Source organism: Stegostoma tigrinum, chromosome 2 (genome assembly GCF_030684315.1).
Source record: "Stegostoma tigrinum isolate sSteTig4 chromosome 2, sSteTig4.hap1, whole genome shotgun sequence".
NCBI lineage: Eukaryota > Metazoa > Chordata > Chondrichthyes > Orectolobiformes > Stegostomatidae > Stegostoma > Stegostoma tigrinum.
In genome coordinates this window covers 117,849,990-117,871,031 of record NC_081355.1, presented here as the reverse complement: position 1 = coordinate 117,871,031, position 21,042 = coordinate 117,849,990, and the positions used below count along the sequence as shown (strand labels likewise).

General features: G+C 43.1%; 1 protein-coding gene across 11 annotated transcripts in view; it reads right to left on the bottom strand.

The window, feature by feature from the left end:
- mllt10 (MLLT10 histone lysine methyltransferase DOT1L cofactor) overlaps positions 1 to 21,042 on the bottom strand; it is a 647,928-nt gene that overhangs the window by 536,500 nt on the left and 90,386 nt on the right. For 5 of the 11 annotated variants that reach the window (XM_059638800.1, XM_059638789.1, XM_059638793.1 and 2 more), the window contains exons 5-6: positions 15,598 to 15,701; positions 11,227 to 11,320 (exon numbers count right to left, since the gene is read on the bottom strand). The exons of 1 other annotated variant lie outside the window; for it this stretch is intronic. In XM_059638800.1, coding sequence (XP_059494783.1) covers positions 11,227 to 11,320; positions 15,598 to 15,701 — 198 coding nt within the window. Of the gene's footprint in view, positions 1 to 6,360; positions 6,446 to 11,226; positions 11,321 to 15,597; positions 15,702 to 21,042 lie in introns of those variants that run through there. 5 more of the 11 variants (XM_059638803.1, XM_059638805.1, XM_059638807.1 and 2 more) reach the window with 4 other exon arrangements.

The following is a 21,042-nucleotide window of genomic DNA, read 5'->3' as shown; positions in this document are numbered from 1 at the left end:
GGATTTGAACCTGGGTCCCGAGAATGTTATCTGGGTCTCTGGACTGACAGTCCAGCGATAATACCACTAAGCCATTAGCTCCCCATTGATGTTGTTGCTGTTACAGAGACTTGGTTAAGTGAGGGACTGGATTGGCAGCTTAAAGTTCCAGGATACAGATGTTTCAGGCGGGTTAGAGGGGGATATAAAAGGGGTGGTGGAGTTGCACTATTTGTTAAGCAGGTTTTCACAGCTATACTGCGGGAGGACAGCTCACATAGCTCGGCAATATGGGTAGAAATCAGGAACAGAAAGGGTGCAATCACAATGTTTGGGGTTTACTACAGGCCGCTCAACAGCCAGTGGGATGTAGAAGAACAGATGTGTCAGCAGATTTTGGCAAGATGTAAAAGTAACACAATTGTTGTGTGGGTGATTTTAACTTCCCATATATTGACTGGGATTCACTTAGTGCCTTGGGCTTGGAAGAGGCAGAGTGCTAGGAATGGGCAAGAAATGCTGGCCTAGACAGCAATGCCCACATCCCACAAAAACTGAATAGAAAAAAAAATAGTTTGTAAGGAACATCCAGGAGGGCTTCTTGAAACAGTAAATAGATAGTCCAACTAGGGAAAGGGCAATACTGGACCTAGTATTGGAGAATGAGCTGGCCAGGTGGTCGACGGCTCAGTAGGGGAGAAAGTAGTCAACAAAGCATATGGCATGCTTGCCCTAATCGGCCAGGGGAAGAAGTTTAAAAATTGGCAGGTAATGCTGCAGCTTTATGGAACCTTAGTTAGGCTGCATTTGGTGTTCAATTCTGGTCACCACACTACCAGAAGGATGTGGTGGCTTTGGAGAGGGTACAGAAAAGATTTGCCAGGATGTTGCCTGGTATGAAGGGCATTAGCTAAGAGGAGAGATTGAAGAAATTTGAGTTGTTCTCACTGCAACAACGAAGATTGAGGGGCGATTTGATAGAGGTCTACAAGATTGAGGGGGGGCATGGACAGAGTGGACAATCAGAAACTTTCTCCCCCAGAGTGGAAGAGTCAGTTACTAGGTGCCATAGGTTTAAGGTGAGAGGGGCAAGGTTTAAAGGCGAAGTATGAGGCAAGTTTTTTTTTAGAAACACAGAGGGTGGGTGGTGGGTGCCTGGAACTTGCTGCCAGGAGAGGTATTGGAAGCAGACACTTTTAAAGAGACTTTTAAAGGGCGTCTTGACAAATACATAAATAAAAGGGGAATACAGGAATACGGTTCCCGGAAGGGTAGGGGGCTTCAGTTGTGACGTGTAGCATGTCGGTTCAGGCTTGGGGGGGCTGAAGGGCCTGTTCATGTACTGTCATTTTCCTTGTTCTTTGTTCTTCTATAAATACCGTGGCTACAAGTATCGAACAGAGAGCAGGAATCCTGCAGTGGGTAACTCACCTCCTGACTCCCCAAACACTATCCACCATCTACTCAGCACAAGTCAAGAGTGTGCCGGAAAACTTCACTTACCTGGGTGTTTTCAGCACCAAAAGCACGATAGAAGCTGGATCTGACTGGTACCACATCCACAAACATTCCCCCTATCACTGACAGGCAGTAGCAGCCATCTGTACCACCTGCAAAATGCACTGCCGAAATTTAACAAAGTTTCTTAGATAACCCCTCTCAAGCCCATGAGCATGCACATGCAGAAGGACAAGAGCAGCAGATACATGGGAAATGCAACTGCAAGTTTCCCTCCAAGCAACTCAACATCCTGACTTGGAAATGTATCACCAGGTCAAAATCCTGAAACTCCCTTCCTAACAGCATTATGCATCAGCTGACAGACTGCAATGATTCAAAAATGCAGGTGACCACCATTTTCTCAAGGATAGCTGAAAATGGGCAATTAAAGTTGACTAAGTGAGTGATGCCCACATCCCACAAACAAATTCACTCAGTGGTTAGCACTGCAGCCTCTCAGCGCCAGGGACCCGGGTTCGATTCCAGCCTTGGGTGACTGTCTGTGCGGAGTCTGCACATTCTCCCCGTGTCTGCGTGGGTTTCCTCCGTGTGCTCCGGTTTCCTCCCACAGTGCAAAGCTGCGCAGACTAGGTGGATTGGCCATATTAAATTGCCTGTAGTGTTCAGGGGTTTGTGGGTTATATGGGGATGGGCTTGGGTGGGATGCTTCAAGGGGTGGTGTGGACTTGTTGGCACGAAGGGCCTGTTTCCACACTGTAGGTAATCTTATCCAAACTAATCAAAAAGCTGTGCCTTTAGTGATCATACAATGGCCTTCCACAGTAAACAGTGAGGCTTTCTGGAAAGTTTTAGCAAAACCTGGATGTCTAGATAGAAAAACTGTTACACAACTTTATGAAATGGAAGCCAAAGTTGTTGACTGTGCAGAATACAAAGAACCCTTTGACGTAACAAGTATCATGAAGCAAGGATTTATCATGGCCTTTTCGCTCTTCAGTATTTTCTTTGCCATACTTTCTGTGGAATTTGATGAAAATATTGAACAGATGTTAATCTCTTCCATAAGAGATAATAGAAGTGCTTAATTTTGCTTTGAAGCTGCTGGGACCTGCTGTTTGTCAATGGTTGTGCCCTCAGGTTACACTCTTCTGCAGGCTTTAAAAAGGGTCATGGACCACGTTTTTTCTAAAAACATGAGACCAACAGCTATGGACTGACCATAAACTAATGAAGGTCAGACCAAAAATCTTTGATGTTACATCATGTATTATCACAAATCAATCAATGATACAATCTTAAAGCACATAGAATATCTTACCTCACTCAAAAGCACAACCCACTATGCAAATCACATATTCATTTATCTCCAGAAATGGCTGCACTGACAATGAGGCAGCAAATGAAGAGCAAAGTTAGCATTTTCCATTTAATGCACGAGACTGTGGAGGAACCAAGGCATCAAAACATACAACCAAATTTAAACAAAAGTAAAATACTGTCGGTGCTGCAAACCTGAAATGAATAGAGGAAATGCTGGAGAAAACCAGCTAGTATGGCAGCATCTATGGGGCGTAAACAAAGTTATTATTTTGAGTCTGATACAAATCTTCTTCTGAAGTAAGGCATGACTTTTGACATACAACTATATCCCACTCTCATTATGCCTCCACACAAAAGAATGAAAATTAATCTTTAACAGGCAACATTCCCCATCAAAAAAGGGGTTAAAATCTTTTGTAATATTGACAGCAATAATATTTTGTCATTAAATGAGAAATTAGTTTCTTAAGAACCATATTTTACTCACAAGCATCTGATTCACATCATTTTGGGATTGCACAGTGGCTCAGCGCTTAGCACTGTTGTCTCACAACACCAGGAACCTGGGTTCAATTCAACTCTTGGGCAACTGCCTGTGTGGAGTTTGCACATTCTTCCCGTGTCTGTGTGGGTTTCCTCCAGGTATTCCGGTTTCCTCCCACTTTCCAAGGATGTGCAGGCTAGGTGGATTAGCCATGCTAAATTGCCCGTCGTGATTCAGCAATGAGTAGAGAAGGTGGGTTAGAAGGGGAAGGGCCTGGGTGGGATGCTCTGAGGGTTGATGCGGACTTGTTAGGCCGAAGGGCCTGTTTTAACACTGTTGGGATTCAATGATCTTCTATGATCTATGATTTTTTTTTCCTTCGCATATGGTACTGATAAACCATCAGAATGCTACAGAATTAACTTTTCCGAGTACATGAATTATTTTTCAATTGAAATGCTGAAGAATTAAATTCCAATAAAAACAATCATACATTCTTGTCCTGAAATGTCACCCAAAAAACTGTGTATGTCGACAGCAGTTTCTTCCATGCTGTTGTAGATTTCAAGCCTATGCATTCACTATACAAAACAAGATGGTTCTTTCTCCAACAAATACTTCTGCTGAAATGTACAGTTTCATTGAAAAATAACAAACATTTCGCTTTCTTGTAGTAAAATGGCACTCACACCAATGTCCAAGACATCAACAACCAACTGGAAGGGATTATGTGGTGCTGCTAAAATCAGTATCGTTGTCAAATGCAATCTGAGATTTTGGTGTCAATTCAACTTTTCTGCATTCCGTTAACAAATTTGTCAAAGGAGGCATTAGAGTGCTTACATTTGGAACAAACATCCAATGAAAGCCATTCATGTCAACATATTATAAGGTTTTGCATTTGTCCTAGGAATGGAAAAACCCTATGTTTGAATTTTCAATTTCTGATTCATTCAACATTCTGAAGTTTTAATTTTACCTCCATTATGACACTTCTCCCAACTACCGCCTCAGTCATAACCTCTTTAGCATTAAGATGACACTTGGTGATTTTGTTCCCTTTTCTCTGGAGTACTCACCACAGTTTATCATTTGTAATTTTTTTGATTTGCTAAGATCCAGTGAACCTTACTTCTCATGGCTCTCCAGTGACAGGTATCAACACTCACACCTTGATGCCTGCGACAAAATTTAAAATTTTTGACTTTTTAGAGCCTGTTCTTGTTTCCACTGTTTGTCCAGCACTCTTCAAATACTTTTTTGGGTAACTTGAATCCTCTGGTTCAGTTTTATCAAACTCAAATAAACTGAATGTATAGTCTGAGCTATGGTTTATAATTTTTTCTTGAATCAATTTCAATGGTTCTCTTACCTCATGACCATATCAGTTCAAACTGACTGAATCCTGAGGACTCATTTGGATAATTCCTAATGGCAAAACAGTAACAAGGTAATTCCTTTATCACAATCATTAGAGCACTCCTGGCAATAAGCTCTAATCATAATTTTCAAATGTAGATGCCATCTTTCAACAGCACCCTAAGGTAGCAGGTAATAAGTGGAAAAAAAATGTTTTATGCCAAAAGTAGTCATCATTTCTTTGAATAAAATTTGAATCCTGATCAGACTGTATTTCTTTGGGTAATCCAATTGAAGTAATGCCTTCCTTACTAATTTTGCAGGGCTTTCTCCTCCCCCCGCCACCCTGTCCCCCAGGACAAATGGTGGCAAATGGAGTTTAATGCAGACAAGTGTGAGGTGATGCACTTTGGTAGGAGTAACCAGAAGGCAAAGTACAGGGCTAATGGTAAGATTCTTAGCAGTGTAGATGAGCAGAGAGATCTCGGTGTCCACGTACACAGATCCTTGAAAGTTGCCACCCAGGTTGACAGGGCTGTTAAGAAGGCATACAGTGTTTTAGCTTTTATTAATAGAGGGATCGAGTTCCGGAACCAAGAGGTTATGCTGCAGCTGTACAAAACGCTGGTGCGGCCGCACTTGGAGTATTGTGTACAGTTCTGCTCACCGCATTATAAAAAGGATGTGGAAGCTTTGGAAAGGGTGCAGAGGAGATTTACTAGGATGTTGCCTGGTATGGAGGGAAGGTCTTACGAGGAAAAGCTGAGGGACTTGAGGCTGTTTTCATTAGAGAGAAGAAGGTTGAGAGGTGACTTAATTGAAACATATAAAATAATCAGAGGGTTAGATAGGGTTGATAGGGAGAGTCTTTTTCCTAGGATGGTGACAGCGAGCACGAGGGGGCATAGCTTTAAATTGAGGGGTGAAAGATATAGGACAGATGTCAGAGGTAGTTTCTTTACTCAGAGAGTAGTAAGGGAATGGAACGCTTTGCCTGCAACGGTAGTAGATTTGCCAACTTTAGGTACATTTAAGTCGTCATTGGACAAGCATACAAACGTACCTGGAATAGTGTAGGTTAGATGGGCTTGAGATCAGTATGGCAGGTCGGCACAACGAGGGCCGAAGGGCCTGTACTGTGCTGTAATGTTCTATATATCCATATATCAAATCTTCTCTGTTCGTTCTTATGAATTGTGAACTCTTCTTACATGAATAGTCAAAACTGAAGGCTTTCCCTTTCCTAGCTATTAATATCCTGCAGATTTCGAACCAATGTATCTGGTTTGCAAGTTTCACCAACTAAACTTTTACACTGAGCTAACTGTCTTTTCCCTTAAATACCACTTTTCTCTGCCAATACCAGACAAGTCTCCTCCGAAACTGTCTAAAAGATTTCAAATTGAGTTTTCTAAGCCAATGTCAATCCTTAATATACTGAAACACAAATATTTACCACAGTATAAACCACAACCACAGGAAATAATCTTTCATCAGCACGCCAATGTGCCATGAACTCTTACGTGCAATGCGTAAAGTCACTGTTTCAGAAACAACTCCACACAAGCGCATGCGAACCAACACACCAGAAAGAGACGGAGACAGCGAGGACGAGGGTGCAGGTCAGCGCATGAGGGAGCAAGAGACAGAGAGCACAAGGATGCGCCTTTTAGGAAGAGACTTCCTGTGGCTCAGCATAGGCAGCTGCAAGCATATCACCAAAAGTCGGCAGGTTCAACAAGAAAGAGTGCAGATACCCTGATGGCTTTTACCCTGAAGATTTCAACTTTGCAAAGGTTAGAATCGAGTAGGATGACTAGGAATGCACTGGAACAGTCAACACTATAGGAGACAAGCACATTAAATAAAGTTTAATTTAATATTACGACACCTGTTGATATTTCATATCATCTACATAGTAAAACTGTTCAAACTATAAACTGTCCTGTTGGATGAACACAGCAGGCCCAGCAGCATCTTCGGAGCACAAAAGCAGACGTTTCGGGCCTAGGCCCATCATCAGAAAAGGGGGATGGGGAGAGGATTCTGAAATAAATAGGGAGAAAGGGGGGAGGCGGACCGAAGATGGATAGAGGAGAAGATAGGTGGAGAGGAGAGTATAGGTGGGGAGGTAGGGAGGGGGTAGGCTGGTCCGGGGAGGACAGGCAGGTCAAGGGGGGGGGGATGAGGTTAGTAGGTAGGAAATGGAGGTGCAACTTGGAGGTGGGAGGAGGGGATAGGTGAGAGGAAGAACAGGTTAGGGAGGCGGGGACGAGCTGGGCTGGTTTTGGGATTCAGTGGGGGAAGGGGAGATTTTGAAGCTGGTGAAATCCACAATGATACCATTGGGCTGCAGGGTTCCCAAGTGGAATATGAGTTGCTGTTCCTGCAACCTATGGGTGGCATCATTATGGCACTGCAGGAGGCCCAGGATGGGCATGTCGTCTAAGGAATGGGAGGGGGAGTTAAAATGGTTCACGACCGGGGGGGTGCAGTTGTTTCTTGCGAACCGAGTATAGGTGCTCTGCAAAGCGGTCCCCAACCTTCTGCTTGGTTTCCCCAATGTAGAGGGAGCCACACCAGGTACAGCGGATGCAGTATACCACATTGGCGGATGTGCAGGTGAACATCTGCTTGATGTGGAAAGTCATCTTGGGGCCTGGGATGGGGGTAAGGGAGGTGGTGTAGGGGCAGCTGTAGCACTTCCTGCGGTTGCAGGGGAAAGTGCTGGATGTGGTGGGGTTGGAGGGGAGTGTGGTGCGGACAAGGGAGTCAGGAAAGTGTGGCCTCTCCAGAAAGCAGACAAGGGTGGGGATGGAAAAATGTCTTTCATGGTGGGGTTGGAATGTAGACGGAGGAAGTATCAGAGGATGATGCATTGTATCTGGAGGTTGGTGGGGTGGTATGTAAGGAGTAGGTGGATTCTCTTTTGGCAGTTATTGTAGGGGCGGGGTGCGAGGGATGAGTTGCGGGTAATGCGGGAGACACAGTTGAGGGCATTCTTGACCACCGCCGGGGTGGGGGGGGGGATGCATTAGGCAGCACCAATACAGTCATCAACGTAACAGAGGAAGAGGTAGGGTTTAGGGCCAGTGTAGGTGCGGAAGAGGGGCTGTTCCAGGTAACCTACAAAGAGATAGGCATAGCTTGAGCCCATGCAGGTACCCATGGCCAACTCCTTTGTCTGTAGGAAGTGGGAAGAATTGAAAGAGAAGCTGTTGAGGGTGAGGACGCGTTTGGCTAGGCGGACGAGGGTGTCAGTGGAGGGGGACTGGCAGGGTCCGCCAGACAGGAAGAAGCCGAGGGCCTTTCGGCCAGCTGCATGGGGAACACAGGTGTACACGGACTGGAAATGTGAAAATGAGGTGTTGGGGACCGGGGAATTGGAAGTTCTGGAGGAGGTGGTGGGCGTGGGTGGTGTCGTAGACATAGATACGGAGTTCCTGGACCAAGGTGGAGAAAATGGGGTCCAGATTGGCGGAGATGAGTTCAGTGGGGCAGGAGCAGGCAGAGACAATGTTTCGACCAGGGCAGGTGAGTTTGTGGATTTTGGGAATGAGATAGAAGCAGGCAGTGTGGGTTTGGGGAACCGTGAGGTTCGAAGCTGCAGGTGGGAGTTCACCTGAAGTGATGAGGTTGTGAATTGTTTGGGAGATGATGGTTTGCTGCTCGGGGCTCAACCTCTCCAACCCTCTCACCCACTCCAACCTCTCCCCTGCAGAACGTGCAGCCTTCCGCTCGCTCTGCTCCAATCGCATCCTCGCCATCAAACCCGCAGACAAGGGAGGCACAGTTGTCGTATGGCGCACTGACCTTTACATTGCTGAGGCCAGACGCCAACTCTCCAACACCACCTCCTACCGCCCCTGGATCATGACCCCACCCCCGAGCACCAAACCATCAACTCCCATACCATTCATAATCTCATCACCTCAGGTGACCTCCCACCCACAGCTTCCAACCTCATTGTTCCCCAAACCCACACCGCCCGCTTCTATATCCTTCCCAAAATCCACAAACCCGTCTGCCCTGGCCAGCCTATTGTCTCCGCCTGCCCCTGCCCCACTAAACTCATCTTCACCTATCTAGACTCCATTTTCTCCCCCTTGGTCCAGGAACTACATATCCACGTCTGCGACACCACCCACGCCCACCACCTCCTCCAGAACTTCGAATTCCCTATAGTCACCAACACCTCATTTTCACCATGGACGTCCAGTCCCTATACACCTGTATTCCCCATGCAGATGGCCTCAAGGCCCTCCGCTTCTTCCTGTCCCGCAGGCCCGACCAGTCCCCCTCCACCGACACCCTCATCCGCCTAGCCGAACTCGTCCTCACCCTCAACTTCTCTTTCGATTCCTCCCACTTCCTACAGACAAAGGGGGTGGCCATGGGCACCTGCATGGACCCAAGATATTCCTGCCTCTTTGTAGGTTACGTGGAACAGTCCCTCTTCCGCACCTACACTGGCCCTAAATCCCACCTCTTCCTCCATTACATTGATGACTGTATCGGTACCGCCTCAGGCTCCCAAGAGGAGCTCGAACAGTTCATCCACTTCACCAACGCCTTCCACCCCAACCTCAAGTTCACCTGGACCATCTCTAACACATCCCTTACATTCCTGGACCTCTCTGTCTCCATTTCAGGCATCCAGCTCGAAACCGATGTACATTTCAAGTCCACCGACTCCCACAGTTACCTGGAATACACCTCCTCGCACCCACGCCCCTGCAAAAATTCCATCTCCTATTCCCAATTCCTTCGCCTCCGCCGCATCTGCTCCCAGGATGAGGCATTCCACTCCCATACATCTTCAAGGACCGCAACTCCCCCACCAAGGTGGTCGAGAACACCCTCGACCATGTCTCCCGCATTTCCCGCAACTCAAACCTCACACCCCGCCCCCGCAATAACCGCAAGAGAATCCCCCTAGTCCTTACATACCACCCACCAACCTCCGGATACAATGCATCATCCTCCGACACTTCCACCATCTACATTCCAACCCCACCACTGAAGACATTTTTCCATCCCCACCCTTGTCTGCCTTCTGGAGAGTCCACTCTCTCCGTGACTCCCTTGTCTGCACCACAATCCCCTCCAAGCTCCCACCACACCCGGCACCTTACCCTGCCACTACAGGAAGTGCTATGCTTGCCACTACACTTCCTCCCTCACCCCCATCCCAGGCCCCAAGATGACTTTCCACATCAAGCAGATGTTCACCTGCACATCCGCCAATGTGGTATACTGCATCCGCTGTACCCGGTGTGGCTCCCTCTATGTTGGGGAAACCAAGCGGAGGATTGGCAGCCGCTTTGCAGAACACCTACACTCGGTTCGCAATAAACAACTGCACCTCCCAGTCACAAACCATTTTAACTCCCCCCGCCCCCCTCCCATTCCTTAGACAACATGTCCATCCTGGGCCTCCTGCAGTGCCATAATGATGCCACCCATAGGTTGCAGGAACAGCAACTCATATTCCACTTGGGAACCCTGCAGCCCAATGGTATCATTGAGGATTTCACCAGCTTCAAAATCTCCCCTCCCCCCACTGCATCTCAAAACCAGCCCAGCCCGTCCCCGCATCCCTAACCTGCTCTTACTTTCACCTATCCCTTCCTCCCACCCCAAGCTACACCTCTATTTCCTACCTACTAACCTCACCCTGCCTCCTTGACCTGTCTGTCCTCCCCAGACTGACCTATCCCCTCCCTACCTCCCCACCTATACTCTCCTCTCCACCTATCTTCTCTATCCATCTTCGGTCCGCCTCCCCCTCTCTCCCTATTTATTTCAGAATCCTCTCCCCATCCCCCTTTTCTGATAAAGGGTCTAGGCCCAAAACATCAGCTTTTGTGCTCCTAAGATGCTGCTGGGCCTGCTGTGTTCATCCAGCTCCACATTTTATTATCTTGGATTCTCCAGCATCTGCAGTTCGCATGATCTCTGATCACAACTATAAACTGTCCTGTCGTGTTTATTTAACATTCAGTTCTTTTCTCCCTTAATAAAGTGAATCAATAGCAAATGTATAAACTGGTGAAACTCAGTACTTTAATACAATTTCATTCCCAATTGGTCATTTGTTAACAACGTCAGATTAACTGCACTCAACATTTACATACACCCCACAGTTGAAGTGACATGGTGAACTCAGAACAACAAAGAATACACTGCCTCATGAATAGCATAGCTGTCATGCAAGTAAGGCTGTGTGCTGGATAGTCTCCTGGCTTGTTTATAGAAACTGAATTCATTCATTTTCTTTTGTTCTTCTATGGAAATTTGAGCTATTATCCATCCCTGGTTTCCTTGAAATAAATGGCTCTCAATGTCATTTCAGATGGCATTTAAGAGTCAACCACATTCTAATAGGGCTAACCACATTATTGTGGGTCTGGAGTCATATGTAGGCCAGAACAGTTAAGAATGACAGATTTTCTCCCCTGAATACAGTTAGTGAGCCAGATGGATTATTATAGCAATCAATAGTGGATGACCATATAATCATTGTGAAACTTGCTTTAAATTCCATTTAATCCAAACAATTGTTACTTCAGATTATTTTTAAAGAACAAAACTATTATCCATGAAAAATTCATAGCACTCACCAACTTGCCAAAATGATATTTGCAGTAGCCACAGTATTTAACATTATCAGCTTCTGAACCTTCTTCTTCACACAGAAGTCCTGCCAGCTGTGCACTAATCACAAAAAAGTAAAAAATTGTCACAAAAATGACTAAAAGATACTGAATTGTATAAAGTAGAATCTGCTGATAAGGTTGCACCTAGGATTTTACTTATTTTTTTCATCCTCCCTCCCCAAATAATTTCTCAATCACACTATCCTAGCTTCTCTTTTAACATTTCAACAATTTAATTTTCTACAAGCCTCAATTCAATCAATAAAATTTGACCAGCTTGCTTCTTAACAGAACACCCTACAACCATGCCGCTCCCTTAAATTAAAGGGACCTTCACAATGTTCTAGTGCATAAAAGGTGCTTTTTTTAAGAACAGTATCGAGTTGAAAAAAATCAGAAGCTACAAAGTTTGGTTTGTGCTCAATATGTAACTAATTTGTTGCAACAAAGCATCAGCACAGTCACCATAATCAGCCTCAGTGCTGAGCTAATAAATAACAAGTGGAAAGCATAACCAACTTCCAGTTAATGGGAAAATATCAACCATAATGTACCGTAATTAAATTGCTGAATCAGAGTGGTACTATCTTTTTTAAATACCTACAACACACCTGGCCAAGCATCAAGCCGACACTTGCCATGTTTCTAACAACAAACCTCCTTTCAAAACATGGAAGAAGGAGTTTAGACTCTGCACTGAGGTGGCTGCAAAATACAAAACCTGGTAATACCAATTCAGTATTTCAAAGCATGATTGACTGACCATTGAAGTAGTTGCAAAACAGAAATTTGTGGCTTACATTCATTACCAAAGCTGGCTTTCTTCCTGTTCTGCTGTAGATAAACCTGCAGTTCAAAAGTCTTAGCAACACGAAGCTTAATTCCAGGAGATCTACATGGTTTGGCTGATTAAACTCAGACTTACTGTCGTGCTGAATTAGATGACCCTGAATTGTAGCTTTGCCACTGTGTGGTTAGATCAGCTAAGGTTAAAATCAGAGGAGTGTGCTTCTAGGAGAATGTTTTCTTTTTAATTTACAATTGGAATTTTACATTAAATCATCAAAGAAGATGGCATGTATTCATTGTAGGATGAGAGATGCAATTTACAGATATCATTTTTGGAAGCTGGGATTTAAAAATAGTGGTATATGGGTCTATTACCATGTTACAAAATACCTTCATGTTCTGTCTACAGTCCACGCTTATACATTTCGAAATCGGAACATTGTGGTTCATCTCAATTCTATGCTCAAATAATATTAACAGACATGCAATTTGCAACGAGGAACAGAACTTGCCAGAAACTGAATTATAATTCCACTCCAACCTAAGCAGAGAAAGCAAGTGGAACACACCAAACAGTGACCACAAGAAGTGTCAAACTTAAGACCAAGCTTGTCTGGATGGCCAGGTATCCTGCAATGTACTGTATTTATTCATTGACATGTTGAAGAAATTTAGATTGCTATTCAACAACCCTGTGGAAAATATGTGAATGTCAAGATGCATTTAGCTTGCATACGATGCCATAACACCCACAAACCCTTACAAGGCATCCAATGGAGTGCTGACATGTATCTTCAAGGCTGTTACGTGAATAAGCCATTTGTGCAAGGTACTGAAGGGAACCAAGGTCTGTATGTCTGCTCAGAAAGATGTCAATACCTTCAGAAGAGGAAGGGAGGAGAGACAATATTAAATAATTCATCAACTGGCCCAGTTGGCAAGGTCAATATGTTGCACCACACATGTTGGTAAATCCCATGTTCAATTTCCAATTAATTGTTCAATAAAAAGTTGCAGAGATGCTGCAGACGGCTACAGCATCCTTGGGCCAGACCGGGGCAAAGATGTCAGGATTTTCTAATTTCAATTTTTATCCAATGATTATCGGGCCTGGCCACAGCCAAAACAAGGTTGGATATGATGCATCCATGATTAACAGCTTCCCCATACCACCAGTATTCATACAGTTAGAAGAGTCACTTGGGCAAGTTTCCAGCTGAACAGTACCCAAGTCATACTGTAGCAAGTGTAATCATTTTATAATTTCATATCCTTTATAATTTTGCTGAGTTACTAGCTGAAGGGTTATTTAGATGTGTAAAGGAGTTAATAGGAACTACATGTATAATGCTATGTTTGTGTTAAGGATCTACCAATTAGGTCATCATTATTACGAGTCGTGACTATGGGTAGTGATCACCATCGACAGTTAATATAAGCACCAACAAACACACAAGATCAGAATATGCAACACAGGAAGGAGTTTCATAATCCAAGTCAATAAGAGACACACTCTACTTCAGGGGTATCTCTACCTTTCGTAATAACTCTGGAAGGATCGGATGTCACTGGAGGAAATAAATACTCTAATTCAAGAGGTCTTAACAAAGACAGGTATATCATGGATAAAAGGTAGCACAAAGATTAACAGAAGAATTCTCTAAATTCTAATGTGAGAGAGCAGGAAGGTAAAACAAAACAGAGTTCTAAACACGTGCAGCACTGAAACAGAGCCTTCGGTCAAACTCGTCCATGCCAACAAGATATCCTAAACTAATCTACTCCCTTTTGCCAGCATTTGGCCCATATCATTGTAAACCCTTCCTCTTCGAATATCCATCCAGGTGCCTTTTAAATGTTGAAATTGTACCAGCCTCCACTGCCTCCTCATTCCATACATGAATCACCCTCTGCATGAAAAAGTTGCCCTTCAGGTCCCTTCTAAATCTATGCCCTCTAGTTTTGGACTGCCTTGGGAAAAGATCTTGGATATTCACCTTATCAAGGCCCCACATGATTCTACAAACTGCAATAAAAATCACCCCTCAGCCTCCAATGCTCCTGGGAAAACAGCCCCAGCCTATTCAGCCTCTCCCTACAGCTCAAACCCTCCAACCCTGGTAACATCCTTGTAAATCTTTTCTGGACCTTTTCAAGTTTCACAACACCTTTCCTAAAGCAAGGAGACAAAAACTGAATGCAGCATTCCAAAACTGCCCTGACCAATGACCTGTACAGCCACAACATGACCTCCAACTCCAATACTCAATGCACTGACCAATAATGGCGAGCATACTAAACGCCTTCTACGAATCTGTACTCAAAGGCCTCTTTGTTCAGTAACACGCCCCAAGACATTACCATTAAGTGTACAGGTCCTGCCTTGACTTGCCCTACCAAAACGTAGCACCTCACATTTATCTAAGTTAAATTTCATCTGCCACTCCTCAGCCTATTTGCCCATCTGATCAAGGTCCCATTATACTCTGAAGTAAGCTTCTTTGCTGTCTGCTACACCACCAATTTTGGTGTCATCTGCAAACTTACTAACCATACCCCTAAATTCACATTCAAATCATTAATATAAATGACTAAAAGTAGTGGTTGTATTTATCCCTTTTAGATTACATTCGGGAATACTGTGAGCAACTCTGGGTCCTTATAAAAATTGAGTGGAACTCAATGTATATTCCATTTAAGACGGAGATGAGAAAAAATTCCTTCTCAGAGGGTAGTGAATCAGTGCAATTCTTTACGGCAGAGTGCCAGACCAATTAGGCTATTAAGTATATTTAAGGCTGAGATAGTTCATTAATCAGCAAGAGAATCAAGGGTTATAGGGAAAAAGCAGGACAATGGATTTGAAGGTTATCAGATCAGACATGACCTTATTGAATAATGGAGCAGACTTGCTGGGCTAAATGGCCCAGTCATGCTCCAACATTTTATGCTCCGAAGTGATAGCATTCACAGTCCCACATTTAAAGGAAGGCTCTAGGAACAAATAAGGGAGGAGAAAAATCAGGAAATAAAGGTAAACCTGGAAGAGATCATTCAAGTGGGAGCAGGACTTCCATGGACCATTATCAACTTAGGCCTGTTGGGGTGCTTCCATTGGGGGTTCTTTGTCATTCTTTTTCCAAATCTCATTCCAAAATTTCTAATTTCCTCACCTGAAACTCGCACATTGTAAAAGAGGCACTGTTTACTTATCGGAGATACTTCAGGTATCATTGTTATTTTAAGTGTATCGGCGAGACAGTCAACTGATACTTCATTTGTGAGGAATATCACTTCACAATTCAAATCTTTTGCTGGTGGCATATATATACATAGCTTTCAGTATCTATAACAAAGGTAACTGAACTATTGCTAGCATGGCCCATTTGCTGGTCCAAAGGTTTCAGTGTGAAATGTAAAGAACCACATTATAGTCTAGGTCACCCTGACTTGTATTGCTTAGTATGCATCCTTAAGGCGGCACAACGATGTCTGTATTAAGCGAAGTCCTTACGACAATTTTTCACTTAGAGAAAATATACTAACCAAGTCACATGGAAAGCCTGTCGACATCCATGTTTATTACAAGTCATACAAGCACCAGTTGCTGCTTTGCTCTCACGGCCTTGTTCCTCACAGATGTAGCAAGTCTGTGGAAAAAAGGGATAAAGCCTAATTTTCTTGCTATTCAGCATTACAGATCCCATTTTACATTTATTGCGATCTTGTAATTGAGTTAATAAAAAATCACAAGGTCACACAGAAATTAATAAGTTTGTAACTGTCTTACAATAAAACATCCATACAGTGCACACTTCTTTTATAACAATTCTGTTCACATTTATTTCAGCACTTATCACTATCACCACCAACTATAAGGTCAACATTTCCCACTCAATTTTACGAAGATAACTGCAGGAGTTGTAATTTCCTTGCAGACAAACATGAGCTTTGCCTGGTTCAGTCACTGATATATATTGACAGTGTGTCTACGTCAAGCATGCATATGTGTTTGTAAATGTACATGCAGACACACTCAGAATTATTCACGAGACACTTGTCAACATCGTTTCAAAGATTAAAATATTACTTGAAAAATTCTCAGCCTGGAAGTTAATGAAGGGAGTAATGTGAAATCCTAATTCAGGAAAGACACAGCATCAAAACCAGCCACATCGCATACTGAAGTCTATATTCTTCTGCTTCTATTGCTTTACATAAGCATATCTCTTACTTTACATAGTGGGTGAATTTTAGAAAAAGACCCATTGATTCCAATTGTTTCCCAAGCAAATTGCAAAGCCATTGACAGAAGTTTTCCAGGATTCTCTGAACAAAGCACTATTCCCAGGGAACTGGAGGATCGCAAATGTGATGCTGTTGTTTAAGAAAGGGGCAAAGAATAGGGGGAAAACTGGAGATCATAATGTGGAATAAGATAAATATACACTCAGAATAATAAGTTTATACTACTCAGTCAACACAGCTTTGTCAAGGGCAGGTCACGTCTGACAAATTTAATTGAATTCTTTGATGAGGTGAGAGAGAGTGTGGATAAGAGTAGTACTGTCAATGTATCGTATTTCGGAAGGTATTCGATTTAGTGTCACGTGGCACATTTGGGTGTGTACTCAATGGAATTTAGAAGGAAAAAGGTTACTACTGGGGGAGATGGATCTGATTTAAACTTGCAGAATGCGGAGAGACCTGAAGACAGTGGATGTGGAGAAGATGCTTCTACTAGTATTAGAGACAAGGACCCTACGGCACAGCCAAGGAGTGAAGGCCTGACACTTTACAACTGAGATGATGAATAGGAATTTCTTCAGCCAGGAGAGTGGTGATTCTGGAGCTCTCTGCTGAGGAAGGCTGTCGATGTCAAATCATATAGTGTGCATGTGAAACAGATCTGAGCCAATTTGAAACAGGTTCTTGATAGGTTAGGGGATGGAGGGTTACGCGGAAAAGGCAGGAGAATGGGGTTGACAAACACATCAGCCATGTTTGAATGGTAAAACAGGCTCAATGGACCAAATAGCCTAATTCTGCTCCTATATCTTACAGTCTTATAGTTAGCAATTTAGAAATGTTTTGGATTAAAGTGTTCTCAGTAGCATGGATAAGAAGTTAAATGTTGGAAAACAGAGGGTAGGCATAGATGGGCATTTCTCAGATTAGAGGCAAGTCGAAAGGGTTCCCCAGAGATTGATAGTGGGACCCTTGCTTTTTGTCATTAATATAAATGATTTGGAAATTGGTGCTGATGGCAATATCTCTAAATTTGCAAATGATGCCAAGTCAAGGAGAATAGGAAATTGTGAGGATGATGCTAAGTGACTTTAGAAGGACATTGACAAGTTGACCAAATGGGCAAATGCCTGACAGATAAATTTCAACACCAGAGAAATAGGAGGTAATGTGTTTGGTAGAAGAAACATGGAGAGACAATCAATACATGCTCATTGGTGCAACTTTGCAGGGTGTACACAACCTCAGGGGTCATGTGCATAATTCTCCAAAGGTGGCCAGGAAAATTAAACAGTTAAAGTAGGTGACAGGATCCTTTGGTTTACAAATAGAAGCATAAGAGTATAAAAGCAAGGAAGTGATGTCACACTTCTACAAAATCACTGGACAGACCACATTTGGAGTGTCATTCACTCAGAGATAGTAAGAACTGCAGGTGCTAGAGTAAGAGATAACAGTGGAGCTGGAGGAACACAGCAGGCCAGGCAGCATCAGAAGTGCAGGAAAATTGATGCTTTGGGTTAGGACCCTTCTTCAGAAGGGAGAAGAAGCTCAGAAATAAATTGAGGGGAGGGGTGGGACTGGGGAAGGTAGATGGGATGGTGATACCTAAGTGTAGGAAGGAAGTGGTGGGGATTGATCAGTGAGGTGGGAGGAGCAGATAGGTGGGAGAGAAGATGGGTAGGTTGTGTCTGATCAAGGAGGTGGGCTTGAGATTATAACAAGTCAGACACCACACCTGAAGTCCAGTTCAATATTTATCTCCGTACCCAAGGCAGGGCATATGTGACTTTGAAAAATGAGCTCGAGTAACTATTCCTACATTTTCTTGAGTTTCGAACAACGAGGTGAGATGAAGTTGAAAGATATAAAATTTTTAAGGGGCTTTACAGGTAGATGCTGGAAGGTGAATCCAAAACATAGGGTCAAAGTCTTAAACAAAGGAGTCACAGATTTAGGACAGAGGTGAGAAAATGAGGAGCAGTTGTACATCTTTTGAGTTCTCTATTCTCAGTCATTAAGTATATTCAAGGCCAGTCTCATAGCTTCAATAATAGCGCTGGCCAAATAACAGTCCATGGTTTTGGGGATGCATCATCAGCATGGATAGAGAACTGGCTAAGAGAGGACAGGATAAGGGGGGCATTTTCAGAATAACAATCTGTAAATAGGGAGTGTTGCGCACACAATTTACATTATATTATTGACTCGGATAAGGGAAGTGAAGGCATGACAGCCAAGTTTGTGAAAGACAAAAATAGACAGAAAGGCAAGTGGTGAGACAGGATCTGCGGATGGATATGGACTGGTTAAGAGAATGGACAAATATCTGGTATGTAAATCATAATTTGGGAAAATATGATGTAATATACTTTGGCAAGAAGAATAGAAGAGCTGAATAATATTTAAAAATAGAAAAGCAGACAGAAAACTGCAGCACAGGGTGAGACTATCCCCATGGATGAATCACAAAACAAGTTTGCATCCATGTTCCAAGATAGATAGAGAATACCTTTATTTTAAAAAGAATGGAGAACAAAAATAGGGAGGTCTCACTAAAATTATGCAAGGCACATTCAGACCACAACTGCAATACTGTGAAGAGTTCTGGGCCCCTTATCAAAGGAAAGGTATGTTGTTACACAGAATGTTTAGTAGGTTGATTCTGGGTTTGGAGGATTTTGTTTTAATGACGAGAGATCGAATAAGTTGGGCTTGTACTGACCACAGTTTAGAAGATTGAGGAGAAGCCTTGTTGAAGCATGTGAGGTTTGAGGGTAAATGGAGATACTGTTTCCCTATTGTTAGATATAGATACACCAGAAAGTGTAATCTCAATGCAAGGGGTCACCCATTTAACGTAGAAAATTAGGAACTAGGGAGGAGGATATTAGACTATTCCAGTTTGATCTGCCATTCAACATGATCATGGCCAATCCACTAACCTCAACACCATGTTTCAGCTTTGTTTCTATGGCCCGTGATCTCTTTAATATCTAATAACGTATCAATCTCTTTCTAGAATATACTCAGCTTTCATAATCTTCTGTAGCAACAAGTTCCAGATTCACCACCCTCCAAAATGAAAAAATGTTTCCTCATCTAATCCTAAACAGCCAACGTCATATTCTGAAACTGTGAACCCCTGGTTCTATACTCCCAACCAAGGGAAATAGCCTTCCTGTTTCAAGTCTGTATAGTCCTGTTATAAATTTATGTGTTTCAATCAGACCCCCTTTCATTGTCCGAAACTCTAGTGAACACAGGCCCAGGTGAGCCACACTCTCTTCATACAACAAACTTGCAGTTCCCAACATCAGGTTAATGAACCTTGACCATACTCCCTCTATGGAAAGAATACCCTCTCTTAGGTATGGAGACCCTTATTAGGAGGATCTAGGGCCGAAAAGCATAATCTCAGAATAAGGGATCACACATTTAAGACAAAGATAAGAAGGAATTTCCTCTCCCAGGGGATAATGAATCTGTGGAATTCTTTAATCGAGGGATGTCAAGGCTGGGTCATTAAGTATTTCAAGACTTGGACAGACAGATTTTTTAACCAAAGGATCCAAGGATTATGGACATAAGGCAGGAGAGCAAAGCTAAGGATTGAGATCAGTCATGGTGTCACTTAATGGTGGAACAGTCTCCATGGGCTGGCCTCCTTTTGTTTCTACATCTTGTGATCTTAATGCTATTCTGAAGAGCAGCAGAGCTATCCGTGGTGTCCCAAGTAATACTTATCCCTGAATGTATTTAACAAAAATAGATTATCTACTGTGACAATGTAATTTGAGAATTTCCTGTCGACAGTTTGGTGCTGCTTTTACTGCAGTGCTACGGTGACTACATTTCAGAATGCTTCATTAAGTGTAACTTTGGGAAAGGAGGTCATGTATTGGTGTTTTTATGGCATTATAATTTTGTCTCCTGGATGAACATTTTATCACTGATCTAACAGATACTTTAGCGTCAAAATCTGTGCTGGCCATAACTTACATCAGGGAACAAAATCTATAGCAGAACAGGTAAGTCAGAGTCACATTCCACAAGTCTCAGGGAAGTATCGATCAATAAGACGCTGTGATCAGTCTTTATCATGCCTTCTGTTCGCATCACATTTGGATAACTTTCAAGGAAATTACCATTTTGGCAGGAGCCTCTTGGTGTTCAGACCAAATAATATTATACTCAGAATAACTTAAATTTGTCAGGAAAATCTTATAATAAAAGGCTTGGCCCCCATTTACAAACACAAACGGCCCAACATTGGTTTGGGGTGGTGCTTATGCATGCTTCTTCCCTGCTGTCATTAGACCAATAATTGGACTCTCCAACTTCAAATAATACTAACCTTGCTAATGTTGATCTTGCCTAGAGCAAACGCCCATGTGATGTAACTTGTACGCCACGATTTAGTTTTTTGTTCACTCTATGATCGGTGTATTCTTGCTGACTATAATCTGCCTGTGCTGCTCGTAAACAAAGCTCTTCACTGTACTTTAGGTACACTGACATTAAATCAATCAAGTCAAATCTAATTTATCAACATGGCAGATGGGACACTTAGCAGGTGTGAAGCATGAAAATCTTCCTGGGCAAGGGTATTTTCAGATTTTGTAGTGATTTTGAGAAATACTTTGCATGTAATTGTGATGATGTTATGGATTTAGAAGGTGAATTTTGTCCTGATCTCTTTTAAAAGAGATTAAATGACAGTAGCCAAGCTATACGTGGTAA